The sequence below is a fragment of the Amaranthus tricolor genome, chromosome 8 (assembly GCF_026212465.1).
Source record: "Amaranthus tricolor cultivar Red isolate AtriRed21 chromosome 8, ASM2621246v1, whole genome shotgun sequence".
Classification (NCBI taxonomy): Eukaryota; Viridiplantae; Streptophyta; class Magnoliopsida; order Caryophyllales; family Amaranthaceae; genus Amaranthus; species Amaranthus tricolor.
Window position 1 is genome coordinate 27,258,884 of NC_080054.1, and position 15,480 is coordinate 27,274,363.

General features: G+C 34.5%; 2 protein-coding genes across 2 annotated transcripts; one reads left to right on the forward strand and one right to left on the reverse strand.

Moving 5' to 3' along the window:
• The first annotated feature begins 1,545 nt into the window (after window positions 1–1,545).
• LOC130820500 (probable disease resistance protein RF45) lies at window positions 1,546–10,681 on the forward strand. The gene is made up of 5 exons (XM_057685899.1): window positions 1,546–1,760; window positions 5,297–6,960; window positions 7,078–8,296; window positions 8,420–8,559; window positions 9,915–10,681. The coding sequence occupies exons 2-5, from the start codon at window positions 5,309–5,311 to the stop codon at window positions 10,297–10,299; spliced, it is 3,396 nt and encodes a 1,131-aa protein (XP_057541882.1). The 5' UTR covers window positions 1,546–1,760; window positions 5,297–5,308; the 3' UTR covers window positions 10,300–10,681.
• Window positions 10,682–10,767: 86 nt separating this feature from the next.
• On the reverse strand, window positions 10,768–14,662 carry LOC130821742 (probable caffeine synthase MTL2). The gene is made up of 6 exons (XM_057687525.1): window positions 14,389–14,662; window positions 13,255–13,656; window positions 12,169–12,342; window positions 11,800–11,976; window positions 10,864–11,190; window positions 10,768–10,779 (listed from the first exon to the last, which is right to left on the reverse strand). Exons 1-6 carry the CDS (start codon window positions 14,560–14,562, stop codon window positions 10,768–10,770), a joined length of 1,266 nt encoding a protein of 421 aa, XP_057543508.1. The 5' UTR covers window positions 14,563–14,662.
• Between the last annotated feature and the right edge of the window lie 818 nt (window positions 14,663–15,480).

Genomic DNA, 15,480 nt, shown 5'->3' on the forward strand with positions numbered 1-15,480 from the left:
AGTAGGTTCAGTAGCAGCTAACAGGTTCGGCCGACTCCACAACCTCATGAATGAAGTGCGGAAACTGCAAACCTTAGTATGCTGTGGGCAGAGGGCAATCTCCCAAACTAACTGCTTCTGACTAAAGCGCATGTCGAATGCCATGTCTTTCGCTTGCAATTATAAATAATTGAAATTAATTGTAAATAATGAAAAAAATGAGAAAATTATGAAATGTTGAAGAATACTTACAAAGTGGGTCATCGTAAGTGCGGCTGGAGTGTATTGTGCTACATCAATAATACCTTTTGGTGTCATCCATCAACGAGTGATGGACATGAACCATGACATATAATCTATAGTAGTAGGTGTCACCGCCTGCCTCATCGATGGACGCACTATGGGGTAGCAGCTATGTTCGATCATAAGCAAGAAGTTCGAAGACATGACAATGTATAGACATTAGTAGGAAGTCTAATTTATCTCATGTTAACTCCCACCAGATATTATATATGCAGTTAGTGTGATTATAGTCGGTTTATACAGAAATTGAAGAAACCTCACCTGAAAGTTGTAAAGCGAATATTAAAGTATGTCAAGGGAAGTATTGATTATGGTATCCAATACCATAATAATAGCAAATCTAAAGTTGCTAGATATTGTGATGTTGATTATGTTGGAGATCACGATACACGTCGATCAACCATTGATGTTTATGTGTTCAACATGGGTTATGGAGCAATTTTATGGTGTAGTAAGGGACAACTAACAATGTCATTGTCAAGTACGGTTGCAATTTCATGGTGTAGTAAGGGACAACTAACAACCAACAAATATTTTTTTTCGCTTTTTTAAACTATACCTTTAATCAAAATCATTCATTATATACTAAAAAGCTTGAAAAATATCAAATGTCACAATTAAAGAGAGTTTTTAATGAAACTCATTTATTGGCTAAAATAATGACATGACATTTCATCTTGACCAGTATCTCTACTACTAAAGTATCTTTGACTAGCATTTATTTATAGTTAAATAGAATAAATTAGAAAATATAATATACTGTATAATATGTTGTTGATAATTTCCAAGATTACAATGTTAATTTATGCATATAACTGTCAAAAATCGAGTGTTTTCACTGCATAATATCTCTGATATTACTTTTTTAATATCATTATGCTTATATATGTCGATGTAAAAAAAATCGTGCGAGAAGGTCTTAATAAATAACGGTTATTTGTGAAGTTAATAAATCACCGTTATGTGGTAGGATTTGATAGGATAAGAGTTTTGATGTATAGTTTATTTTTGTGTTTTGTTTTGTTTATTTTATTATTATTATTACTATTATTATTGTTATTATTATTATTTTGTTTTTTTAATATGAATTACAAATTACGATAATTGATTAGAAATTTTCACACCACCGGCAAACAAAACTTTACTCTGTTTGAAAAATTAAATCAAATCAAATAATATCTTAATAAATTAAATTAGATTCACTAAAATCCGGCAAAAAGGTTACATGCCTTTTTATTATTGAAATTTGAAGAACGGAAATTACTTCACCAGAAAAAAAAAAGGATAAGTAGGTATTATAGCACAGCGAATGAATCACAACATAGTCATTTACCAGTGTTTTGAGCGGGGACTGTCTGGAAGATAAACGAAAATTTCCATGAAAGTTCTTACGACTTTTCTTCTCTTTTCATCGTCATTAAAAAGCGAGATGACCATCCAATATGAATCCCAAATTCTTCATTTTCACTCACTATTAGGTAAGCATTCTTCTGAATTCCGATTTTGGATTATTCAATTCATAATTTTGTTTTTACTTTTACGCTACTGTCTCAATTTTAGGTTTCTTTGTTTTTTGCTTATCGCCTTTGTTAGATTGTTGCCTACAGTTCTCTAGAGTAAGTTTTGAGTATGTTCAACAAAAGCCTAAAGAATTAGGGTATATATATATATATATATATATATATATATATATATATATATATATATATATACAAAGTTGTTCGGAAAAATATTATAATTTTTTTGAAATTGCAAGGAAGGAATTTTTCAATTTTTAGCCGCCTCTGCGGTTGACTTTGCTCTCCTATTTATTAATTGATGCTAGGAAGACTATCTTTTTTAATCAATTACAAAGCTTATTTGTCAGAATTCTGAAGTAATTGTTGTTGTTAGTGCAAGTTCCAATAATCCTAGTGTGGGAGATGATTTTGATCATCTTATAGTCTATTCTATGGCTTGCACTTTGGAGGAGGATGATGTGTGCGCAATAGGACACGGGTGATTGAGGTTTGAATCATTTTATGAGGCGATCAAGGAGGTGTATATAGAGTTTCTTAAACAAGGCAAAAGGTGCACATTGGGTATGTTTTAAACGAGGCATGATGGGGAAGATACCATGAATGAGGCATGCGGCTGTAGGTTCAGTAAACACCAAAAGCATGGTGCTCGTTCAAGCACATATAGTGCTTGTTTTAGCACCCTACAGGACCAAATACGTTTTTTTTTGTTTTGGTCGATACTTGGGGGCAAATTTTCTATTTGTCCTAGGGGTTATTCCTCTGATTTAGGGGCCTATGTAAGAGAATAAATCAGCATTGGGAAGAGTGTGTGGAGGTTAATACAGGAAAAGGGGTTTGGGAAACCTAGAGTGCTTTGTATTAATGAGTTTGTGTGATCTCCATTGAAGGTGAGATCTTTGTGCTTGAGAGGTTGTTCTCAAGACTTGTAAGGGTTTGTTTCATAACTTAATGTTGATTAATTAATGAAATACAATCTTGTTTGAAGTGAAGGTATCCAAGATGCCTCATTAGTCATCTTTGTGTCCTTGCTCTTGTTTTTGTTGTTTCTTAGTGTATGCTCAGTTTTCTTATTGCTTTTTCATCTTGTTTATCATCATAGAGAGGTCCTTAGTGTTTCATTTTAATTGCAAATTAAATTTTAGTTAGAAAAATGATATTCTTATCATATTGGAAATATCAAACATTTAGTTACAACAATGGACACATGGTGTTGCGATAAATTTCAATGTAATGTCATTTTATGGAATGAGAATAATGCTAATACATACTTCCTCCGTCCAATATTTTATGCTTCATTTACAAAATTCTTACTTTATCAAGTTCGATGATGTGTAGTTTTATTTGTAGTGCTTTTTGTTTTTTGTGGGTATAGAATGAATAAATAGGATTGAGAGAAAGAAAGAGAAAAAGGTGAAATAAGTAATTTAGATAATGAGTAAATTCTACAGAGTTGCCTTTAGGCCAGCTTTGTTGTATGGGACAGAGTGTTGGCCCGTTAAGAAGTTTTGTGAACAAAAGATGGAAGTAGCAGAGATGCGTATGCTGAGGTGGATGTGTGGTAACACAATAATGAATAGAATCAAGAACCAGGAGCTTAGAGAGAAGCCAGGCGTTGCCCCACTAGCTGCCAAAATGCGTGAAAATAGGCGAACATGGTTTGGACATGTGCAAAGGAAGAATTTTGACTCTCCTGTTAGAAGGATAGAAAGCATCATAGTGGAGGGTAAGAGAAATCGAGGAAGACTTAAGACAACGTGGGTAGAGCAAATCAAGAACGACTTAAGGGAGTTGTGCCCGCGGACCTGATTAGGGATATAGGAATAGTTGGAGGCTTCAGATCCATATTTTAGACTACTAATAATTTTTTTAGTTACCCCTGTCCTAGGGGCTAGTTGCTTTTTCATGCGTTTTGTTTTTGTTTCTTTGTATACTTATCGTGGTTATTTTATTTATTTATTCTTTTTATTGTTACTTCTCATTTTTGGTTAGACCTAGTTTTTGCTTGTGCTGTTTTTTTTTCTGCTAGTAGTTGACTAGTTACACTCTTGAGACAACGTTGCCACTTATATCCTCCTTTTGCATGGCTCTTACTGTTTGGGGTAAAATCTACCGCTTTCCTCTAGTCCTCCATGTGAAGAGAGTATGGGTATGGATTGTCCGTCACCTTCCCCCACCCAGACCCTGCTTTCAGGCAGGATATTGGGTATGACGATGATGATGAGACAATGAGTAAAAATGTTAGTGGAAAATGGACCTTATATCCAAAATAGATTAAGTAGTTTATATTATGGACTATCAAAAATGGTAAATGTAGCTTATAATCTTTGACGGAGGAAGTAAGACATAACATAACCCTTATTGCTATATACTTTTTTTGGTTACAAAATATATGCTAATGATACAAATTTTAGAAAGTATGTAAAATGGTAAAATTGTCCTACCATTTTGAGAAAGAGGATGAAGTTGTTTAATACTCCAAAATTTGCTAGAAGGGGAATGGGTAGGATTTTAATTTTGAGACATTCTAAAATGATATTTTTGAACATTTATATTGGAACTGATTTAGAGTATCATTGTTGAAGAGAATTGAGTTTTCCTTCCTAATCTTTTCATTGTTGAAGAGATTTGTTTACCACAAAGTTTGAAGAAACTCATCCATTCTATTTCCTCCACATCCATTTGTTATCCAAATGAAGGAAGTGTTTTCTCCCTCATCATCCATTGTGCTCCCTAATAAAGCGAGAAGAACCATTAAACCAAACACCTCCTTAATACTATCATTAATAACTTCAATAATGCCTCATAATGTTTTGGTGATCACCTCTTAGCTCTATGTCATGTGAAAAGACTTGGATAATGGTCGTACTTCTTAGTGTGCGGTACTTTATAAAGTAGTGGGCACACCTTCAACGTTTTGCCCGCACTAAACTTCATGTCTTGGCAAATTCATCTTTATTGGTGGTGTAACTGTTACATTTTTGGTGTGCGGTACTTTATACCTTTTGCTAGCCTCCTTAACTTGGATAATGGTCTTACTTTAACATATTGTGGTTTCAATTCCCTTTGTTTTAGCTTCTTTTCTTTATATAATTGTATTTAGAGCCACAAGGGTGAAGTATATGGACTTTGATTCATTAAATCACTCACTTGAATATGAAATTAGCTAGTTGGAATCCATTTTTACTTGCTACATAAATCACATTCTTCAGTATGTATATCAAACCTGACCACATAACTCGTGCAACCTAAAAAAATTATTCCCCCTCAGAGAATTAATTACCACAACCTCAATATGCTATTTTTAATTATTCCGGGAAAAAAGGTCCTATAAGCAAATCCTCACTTAAATGAGTAGTAGGAATAGGAAGACTACTAAAAAATTACAGTGAATGTATAGTTACAAGTATGTAAAAACAATGTACTGTTCATATTAGTTGATCCATTATATCTGAAATCATTTATTATTTGATCCATTTGTTTCATTTCACCTGCAGAATTACAAAGTTATGGCAGAGTCCAATGTTGCATCAGCTGTTCAGTGGATTGGCTCTATATTGATCCAAGAAGCAAGCTCATTATTCCATGTTGCAGATCAAGTACGAGGCCTGCAGCAGGAGCTTGAGTTGATGCAGCAATACCTTAAAGATGCTGATACTAAGCAAGAAAGCGGAGAAATTCACACACTATTACGTCATATTAGAAAGCTTGCCTATGATGCCGAGGATGTAATTGACAATTACATCGTGAACATTCAAGCAAAATCTGAAGAGAGCTATAGAACTTTTATCATGAAAATGGCATGTTTCATGTATAGTGCTCCAAAGAACTATGAAATAGGGAAGCTAATACAAGAGACACAAGACAAAGTGAAGGAAAAAATTGAAGAATTAAATAATTCGGGATTAAGAAGAATCCCTGCGCTTTTAGAAGATTATAGACACCCCCGTCGTAGGATGCCACAACGACGAAGTTACTATTACGATGACAACTTTGATTATGTTGTGGGCCTAGAGAATGACATGCAAAAGCTAATGTTAGAAGTGCTTATTGGTGAAGGGAGCACCCATTTAAAAGTCCTTGCCATTGTTGGAATGGGTGGTTGTGGGAAAACTACCTTGGCAAGGAAGCTATATAATCATCCAAGTATCAAAAAGTGCTTTATGAATTGTATGGCATGGGTATCCGTATCTCAAGAATGGGACACTTCGCATGTTCTGTCTGAAATTTTGAGGAAGGTGGGTGGTCCTAGGGAGACTTCTGAAATGCATGCTAAATTGAATGTGGAGGAACTCATGGACAGACTCTATAACATTCTTAAAGAGAAGCAATACTTGGTAATCCTGGATGATGTATGGAGGCAGGAGGCTCTTGAACAAATACTTCCAGCACTTCCATGGGGTAGTATGAATAGCAGAAGTAAGATTATCATCACAACTCGTAATAGAAAAATTATTAAGGGCCAAAATTTCCAGAAACATTTGCATATCCATGAGCCACAACCTTTAAGTGAAGACGAGGGTTGGGATTTACTAAGTAAGCTCGCCCTTAGTCATCATAGAAATTGCAGCATAGAAAGTTTTGAGAGGCTTGGCAAGGAAATGCTGAAGAAATGTAGTGGACTTCCCTTGGCTATAGTTGCATTAGCTGGCATTTTAAACACAAGAGAAGGCATTGGGGAATGGCAGGTTGTGAGTGACACTGTGCGATCACGAGTAATGGAGGGTACAAGTACCTCCACGGATACTTGTACAAGCGTACAAGATTTGTTATCTCTGAGCTATGAGGATTTACCTTATGATTTGAAGCCGTGCTTTCTTTATCTTGGTGTATTTCCAGAAGACTGTCGAATTGCAGCTGGAATGCTCACTCGGATGTGGATAGCTGAAGGTCTTGTTGTTGCTCATGGAGAGATGTGCCCTGAAGATGTTGCAGTGCAGTGTTTAGAAGATTTGAGCCACCGGTTCATGATCCAGGTTGTACGGACCAACTATAAGGGAGCCATAAAGGTATTGCACTTGCATGATCTTTTGCGTGATCTTTGTCTCAAAAAAGCTAAGGAAGAGAGCTTTCTTCAAGTATATCCACGTATAAGAGATCAAGCTACTACCAATGCATCCATGTTACATATTCAACCACGCAGGGCTGCTTTTCACTCCAGGTAACCAGAAAAGATTAAACAATTTTGTTATATTTGTACATCATATTTGTCCGACTTTTATCATATTTTATTAAGAAAATTACTGATAGTCTTCATTTTCCTCGCTGACTTTTCCAGCATCACATTTCCTACACATGTTTCGAATCTAAGGTCACTTATATTGCTGACAAGATCTAGCACATTACAGAATACCTATGTATCCAAGAATTTAGATTCAGGTATTGCACACCACAATATCAAGTTGCTCAGATTGTTGAATCTTTGGGGGATTAAGATTGCTTCTGGTACCTTACCTGCGCAAATTGGGAACCTCATTCACTTGCGTTATCTTGGATTTCGAGCCTCAAATATTGTAAAACTTCCCACTTCGATTGGAAATTTGAGGAATTTGTTGACTTTAGACTATAGGAATATTGACTTTGATAACAATGTTCCTGTCCAACTTCCCAATATCTTTGGGAGGTTGGTGTTACTTAGGCATCTATATTTGCCTGTTGATTCTCCTTGGAAACTAAAAGAATTGCAGTTGAGTTCTATGCCAAATTTGCAAGTTTTGTGGGGTGTAAAATGTAGTGGAGAACACGATTGGTTTTCAAGAGAGGTTCCGAAACTAAGCAGTGGCTTGAAGAAATTGAAGGCAGTAGTGACAACAGAAAAGGATTTAAAGGCCGCCTTTAATTGCCCAAGCTTAACATCTGGTCAGCTTCATACATTTCACTGTGAGTGGAGTGGAGTAGCCTTACAGCTTGCAAACCCCATCTTCTCTCACAACCAACACCTACACAAGTTGGTGTTGGTCGGAAAACTGCGGGTCAACAGATTGTCATTTGTATTGCCTTCTTACCTTGTGGTTTTAGAGTTGAAGGATAGCATTATTGAACTTGAGGACCCCATGGTAGCCATTGGCGCATTGACCCACTTGAAGCTTCTGAAATTGTCAAATTCTTACTCAGGGACTGCATTTATCTGCAATTATAGCTCGTTTCCTGCGCTTGAAGAACTCTACTTGGCAAATCTTCCAAAATTGAACGTGTGGGAAGTACAGTCTGGAGCACTGCCGTGTATCAAGAAGTTAGTAATTATAAAGTGTGGAAAGCTTCACATGTTTCCTCTTGGTTTGCCATTTGTTGCCACCCTTCAACTACTTGAGTGTTTTGGAGTTCCTCAAGAATTTGTCCAAAAAGCAGTGGAATGTGGATGGTCAAGACAAATTCTTAAGCTTCCTCATAATTTTGAGGCCATCATTGAACAGTCTGACATTCCTGTTGACTTCTTTTCTGTTAGCAAGCTCTATGAACAGCTCAGTGTCGGAGTATTCTTGAATAATAAAACGCAGGCAAGTACAACAATCTTCCAATATAATTAACATATTAATCTTTCTTTAATTGTAGAAATTTTGTGGTTTGTGTTTGAATCAGCTGGACTAATACAATTTATCTTGTGAACTTGATTAAAACAGAAATACTGGGTTGTGAAGCAAAATGATCGATACTACAACTGCTTTATGTTTTATGCAACATACCTCCATTTGACTGAGTGTGATCCATTCACCCTTCATTCTTTGGATAATTGTTGGGAATGGACTTCAATTGAAGAAAGGTAAGTTGTTTCGTTTAATCCTAAATGAATAAAGGTTTGAAAATTAGTTGTTGTAAAGGTTGTGATGTGAATTGGATATATGTGCAATCAATATCTTGTTTCCCAGAGGTTGTTACTTAAATGCCACCTGAGATAAAGACATCTCATGTTACTAGGAAAGTCCAGCTTAAACTGAAAAATGGGAGTTTTTCCCTGAGGTGAAAACTACGGAGTTTTTCCCTGAGGTGAAAACTACCATAATAAGTAATAACACAACCAAGAACTTGGTGGCGAATGTGAGTTGAATTCCCTGACTTGTGGTAAGAAGGTGGGAGCTCTTACAGTTGAGCTCCCATTTGATTTTAATAACAAACTTAAGATGAAGATGCTTGTTCAATTTCTGCATCAACACTTTTTTTCCTTTTACAATTCTCTTCCTGAACTTTGTGTTCCTTTCTTTATGTGCATTTGTTTCCAATTAATAAATTCCTCACAATTTTTTATGAGATACAAAGAGAACATGCCACACCTTAGGGCTATGAATGTGTTAAAGTGGTCATTATTACCAACATATGAGTTATTCCACATTGGAGAAAGAGAAGAGGATATCCACTTTATAAACTTAAGGAGCAACTCTACTACTACCAATTGGTTTTATTATAAATCTCCTTTTGGTTTGTATGTAGGTTAGCTAATCTCCTCCTTGTTTGGATTGCCCAGACCCAATTTTCAAGATTAATGAACCAAATACAAGATGTTTTGTACTCAAGTGCAACTAACTAGAAAGCAAGAGAGTAGTCGTGCTTAGAATTTCTGAGATGTGCGTTATTATGCCTTCTTAAAGAGTATATAAGCAATCTTAATGCATAACCACCTTCCAAGCATCCTAGACCCTAACTAAGATAGTACTTATAGAAACCTTAACGTTTGAATTAGAGGTGTTTAAAATAGAACCGACCTGATATTTATCTGGTTTTGTATAACTGATTTCGACATTTGACACGGACCAGAAGTACCTAATCCAAGCCCAAACTAATGACCCAATCGAACACCTTTGTTCCAATATTCATAGCCCAAAACCAAAATATGAGGGAGTATGTGCTCCTGTGGGTAGAGTGTCCACTTCCTATAGGAGTGTTCCTCTGAAAAAGCGTAATCTCCACCCTTCCAGACAAATTATTCCAACATTTACTTGCTATGTAGACATGCGATGAATTAAGTTACATAGCTTGCTCTTCTTTGAGCTAACAACCATACACTCTTAATATCTCCAATCCATGCATTACATTAGCTCAAACCTAGAAAATTTTTAATGTATATGGCTATGCTCAAAACATTATTATTTTTATCTTACTGGGGTAATTTCTGTGCTGCAGCGAGGGTGTACTGATAAATGTTGGAAAAATAAAGCCACGAGCTTTCAGTGACAAGTTTTTCTATGTGGAAGGGGATTTTGATGCAGGAAATCTTTCCCCAGAAATCACATATGAAATTACATTTATCATAAAGTTTCCTCTAACAGCATCTGAAAGGTGTCTAAGGGGTGTACGGTCTTATTTCTCCTACGCTTCTGGAAATTCCAATGTGCAGGAACTCAATTTGCATGACAAGCCAAGAGATGAGTGGATACAACTTGCTATTGGTGAATTCATGACATCCCCTGCGAGTGTTGAACAGACTCTAATCTTCAGATTAGCAGGAATCGAGCCTGGCTTTGAAATTCAAGGTGTTGTTATCGAGCCCAAAACTGTGAAAACCTGACTTATTTATAGCTGGTTGTCGGTTTCAAACAAGCACAAAGAGCCCCTTTTTACCTTTTTTTCAGTTACCTTAGAACTTGGAAGGGTACTCTTGCTGCTTGCACCTTTTCTTAAAGCTTTTCGGTAAGCACTAGTGCTGGCTTCTGTCATTGATGGTGTCAGATTTCTATTGTGGTGCTGAAGCTTGTCAGAAGCGGCTGTTTTAGGCTGTTTCTCGACTTCTGTGACTGTATTTTGGGTTTGCACTTTTAACGGAATGGTGTATCGATTAGAGGCTAACATAGGAGCTGTCATTTTATGGGCTCATGGGAAACTTGGTAAGCCAATTTTTGTATGATATTTGTTGATCTCAATCTTTTGGGATTAAGACTTTGACTTTGGTATGTTGTTATTTGCGTTTGCATAAAGAAATAACTCGGATTTGGTGATAAATTTATTAAAATTCAGAAAAACATCACCTTAATTCAATTCATATCATAATCTATAAATAAAACAAGCCAAAGAACTACAGAATTAAGAACTAGTACATAATTTGTTAAACTTATTTTCTTGTGAGAGAAATTACAAAATTCAATATTTCTAATTTCCCAACTTGTAAATACTGTTTGGTCAAAGCTTCAAAGTGATTAAATAAGTCATCCATAAGGGCTGTACCAAAATGGTTGGCCAACCAAGGACCAGTAACAGCCCTATACCCATGAGAAACATGCTTAGCTGTTTCATCCACTGTCATCTTCATGTCTGCATCTCTCAAACCCCAGTCTACTTTGAATGTTTCAACTTTGTTAATTACAAAACATCCTTGTTTCTCTATCAATCTTTCTACTTCTTCGATGGATGCTGTATAAAATGGCACATTGTACTTATCCAACTTCTCTTCTTCTATTTTTCCCTGTATAACCATTATTTTGAAGTATTACTTTTTTTTTTTGTTTAGAATTACAACGTTACATTGCCCCAATATCATTAAGCGACTTCCACTTAGGGTAGAGTTTGAGAGGGTTGGAGGTACGCAATCTTACCCTTATTAGTTATAAAATTAACAAAGATGTTTGTTGTTTTCGATTGACTATTGGTAGCAAATGTCATGTTATGATATTTGAATTTTGATTCGAAAATCTAGTTTTGATTAGATAACTCGTTTGGAAATTCGGATATCAGATATCAATTTGAATTTATGATTTCTAAATTTTAAATATAATACCCGATATTATTTCGAATAGTCGAAAATCGAATTACGAATGTCAGATAACCAACATTATTTTAGATAGTCGAATTTCGAATACTATCCGCACAATTTAAATAAATTCGAATATTGAATTTGAACATCGAATATCCGAATCAAATTAAATCGATAATCCCGAATCAAATATTTGAATTCACTTACCCTAGCTATAGCCCTCGACATAATATAAGCTTGTTATATATTGAGATGATAATTAACCTTAGTCTGAAATAATATTTAAAGCCAACATAATGAAAGATTGCACTTTTAAATTACCTGGTGGACCAAATAAAGAAGTGCAGTTCCAAGTAGATGAAAATCCCATAAAAAATCAGGTTGATGACTTCGTGTACTACACCTGAAAGTTAAAACCATCTGTAATACCCCAGATTTAGCTTGAAAAAGGATTGATAGACTATTCATATCAACAAGGTGCATCTTCTTTTCTTGGGAGCCCATTTGCTAAGAATTCCACAGTTAAGCGTGCTTGGTGGAGAGCAATCTTAGGATGGGTGACCTCCTGGAAAGTTTTCCCGGGTGCGCACGAGTGAGGCCAAAGTGCGCTGGAAAGACTTGTGTTGTTTTGTGGGGCTAGTTTACAGTCTCCAAGAGTAGTCACCAGCGGTCCAAGGGGCCGGGGTGTTACACCATCTGTCCATTGGCTACTATTTCTTCTGAACGTGAGTCCAGAAACAATGTAAAATCATCAGCAAATTGTTGATAATATGCTTTGTGCACATTTGGTGGGCAATTATTAGTTATGCATATGGCTCCCTTGTTCGCTCCTTTTCCACTTTTGCTCACTAGCCCTTCCGGTGCCTGTATCATATTTGATCATGTAATAAGTTATTAGGTGCATGCATGAGAATCTACATAGATAAATGAGGTATTCATTTGAGATATCGAGTCGATTTTAAATTAGATATTTTGGGTCGATTTAACATTGGATCTTGTATTCATGTTGGTTTTTCCATAATTATTAATCCATGTTTTATGTTGTGTCAAATCTGATTTAGTTACAAGATTGGATGAATATCGGATCATCAGATTTATTCTGAACATTTTTTTTAAATAGGATAGACTGTGAAAAAGAAAAAAGACAAAATGAGAATCAAATAATCTTTCCTAAAAAATAATACTGGACTAAGAACAGATTCTCGGCTATTGTTGTAGCCATTAGGTGGTGGTTAGATAGACGACGAATAATGACTTATGGAGTAAGGACAATATGTGAGAAAGAATATCTTTTATACATACTATTAATAATTTTTTTTATATAATTGATACAACTTACAATTTAATAGTACATCTCTAACTTAAGATCAAAATAAAATATTTCATTTTTATTTTTTACATGTGGGGTTTTTAATCTTTATTGTTAATAACCAACTAACTAAAAAGTTAAGCTGATATTTTAATATTACATAATAAAAAATATATTATTCGTCCCACAAATTATTCTAAGTTTGTTATTTTGAAAATGACTTAATATTTCTCTTTAATAATTCTAATCATCCACATATTTAATCTATCATTTAATTCCATCTACATATTTAGGTTAAAAGCACATATACTATACATTTTCCTCGTATTATATGAGCCTAAATATTTCACATAATGAGATGGATGCAATTAATTTTATACTGCAATCTTTCAGCTCGTTAATTAGACTTCTGATATCACATCAAGAAAATCTTCAAATTAAAATCATAATGGTAGAAAAATACTAACCTTAGATAGAAAATGAAGACTAGAAGAAGCATGAACAAGATGAAGGGAATTGGTAGGAAACAACCTTCCATAAAAAGAACCAGGTGTAGCAGACACAAAGCAATTTCCAAAATTAGCTTTTTTGAGCTTTTTGTAGAATTTAGGCAATAATTTAAAAAGGGTGTTAAAATCATTACCGATAAGATCATTTAAGAAAATGTTATATTCTGGTAATTTAACCTTTTTATTTTGGTAAAAATGAGTGCTGATATTAATAATTTCCCAAATTGCTTCAAGCGCATTAGGCCCGGCTGAGCAGCCCAAGTCTGCTATTGTCAAACATTCTGGCACTTCTTGCATTGTCTTGCATACTTGCTTCACACTTTCTTCTATCATGTCTTTGCTCTTTATTAATATTCTTTTCTGTTTTTGAACAAAAATTAATTATAAGAAAAAAACAAAACAAATGTAAAACTTGTAGTGTATATAACTGTAAATGTATAACCTTCTTTCTCAAATACTTGTAACTGATAGTAGTGTCACTATATCAGTTGCAATTACAATGAAACGAAAGAAGTATTACTGTGAAAAATACATCATTGTTTGAATTTCTTTTTGATAATGATATGCGTTAAGGAATCAGCTTAATCAAAAGATTAAACTTATGTGGTCGAGGCCCTGGGATTTGTCATATATTTTAATATGCCCCTTCACACGAAAGTCTTTTGGGCTAGAAGTGTGGATACAACACAGGTCTTTCTTATATCTGACTTCTTGTCACGCTAGTTTCTAATACCATGTCAATGAGCCAATTCAATCAAAATCTTATAAACTAATAGTTGAAACTTTAGGATATATTAAATACTCTAAAATTATGAAATGAAGAAATTGTTAATAGTGAATTCAATAAAAAGAAAAATAGATTAAGAGAAATTCCCTATATCCTTCTCATTTTGCACCTAGTGTAAAATGGGTGAATTTAGTGAGAAGGGAAATTGAGTGTTTTGATGGTTTATCCCATACCAATGATCAGTTAAAAATAATGTACACACTTTATAAGTTATTAGAGTCTTTCTTCCCATTACCTATTTTCCCGATTATATGCTGACATTGACAATAAATCCAACTCATCTTAACAAATTCAATAAAACTTACTTGAACTAGAGAGTTGTTAGTGTAGCTAAAATCGCCTTCTCCACCTTCCATATGAAGTATTTGATTCATCTTCATATTATTTACAACAAATTTCCTCGATGTAAAATCACCTATGTTCCTATTTGGTGCTGAAGGATGCACTAAAACTGCTATTCTATTTATTAATAACTTCATTTATCTTTTGATCTACATGTAAAATCACCAAATTATGTATAAAGAAAGATCAACAAAAACAAGAATAGTATTTATAAGACAAGTTTAGGCTACTATATGAGTTAGTAGATTAAGCATAGATTGCAAGTCAATGAAATATACTCCCATTATATAGATGTAAACAAGTACATAGATTACAAAAGAACCAACATCATGTATTCCCTACCATTTCTGAGCCATGTAGTCCCTTGTAAGTTGTAGGCCTCCCAAGCACATCTAGACTTGTGATATTGTACGGTCTTTTGCAACTTGATATAGTATTAGTATATATAAATCAATCCCATATAATGACATTGGAGTACACGTACATTTCGATCGGATACTTGGAAGTTGGGTGTTGGGCTCATTCATGTATAACCAAATCGGTTCATTATTGATTTATTGGTCATAAGCCCGGATAAAAGAAGATGGTGATTTGTTGGGGTCATACTAACAATCTCTAAATAATTCTTTTTAAAAAAATTCGTCCATTTTTCCTTAATTTTACACCAACTATTTATTAGTCGGACCTGAATTTCTTCTGTCCTAACATGACAAATTAACTTTTTTAATAGTTTTTTCATTTTTCCTACCAATTTTCGACTAAAATTTTGATTAAAAAAAAAACTTTTTTTAATTAAGAAGTTGTCATTTGTTGGGGTCATACCAACAATCACATATAGCATCGACTACTTGTTTTTTTTCGTATGTTAGTGTCGATCAAGACTACATAAAAGCCATGTATGAAGAAACTAAATGGATGTAGAGTTTTCTATCCATATCCGTCGAAACCAGATAGTTGTGCTTTGTTGCTAAAATAAAGACAATGTTGTATATGAGACCTATCATCCATCTCTTTACGTCTAATAGCTTGCCTGAGGTTATATTTGATTCATACTA

Bases quoted from the DNA above. Each gene is read 5' to 3' on its own strand.
- LOC130820500 (XM_057685899.1), top strand. From the start codon at position 5,309: ATGGCAGAGTCCAATGTTGCATCAGCTGTTCAGTGGATTGGCTCTATA. The intron at 6,961-7,077 runs GTAACCAGAAAA...TGACTTTTCCAG, and splicing joins AGGGCTGCTTTTCACTCCAG to CATCACATTTCCTACACATG. The intron at 8,560-9,914 runs GTAAGTTGTTTC...TCTGTGCTGCAG, and splicing joins TGGACTTCAATTGAAGAAAG to CGAGGGTGTACTGATAAATG.
- LOC130821742 (XM_057687525.1), bottom strand. From the start codon at position 14,562: ATGAAGTTATTAATAAATAGAATAGCAGTTTTAGTGCATCCTTCAGCA. The intron at 13,657-14,388 runs GTAAGTTTTATT...GTTCAAAAACAG, and splicing joins CTAACAACTCTCTAGTTCAA to AAAAGAATATTAATAAAGAG. The intron at 11,977-12,168 runs TAACACCCCGGC...TAGCAAATGGGC, and splicing joins TAGCCAATGGACAGATGGTG to TCCCAAGAAAAGAAGATGCA.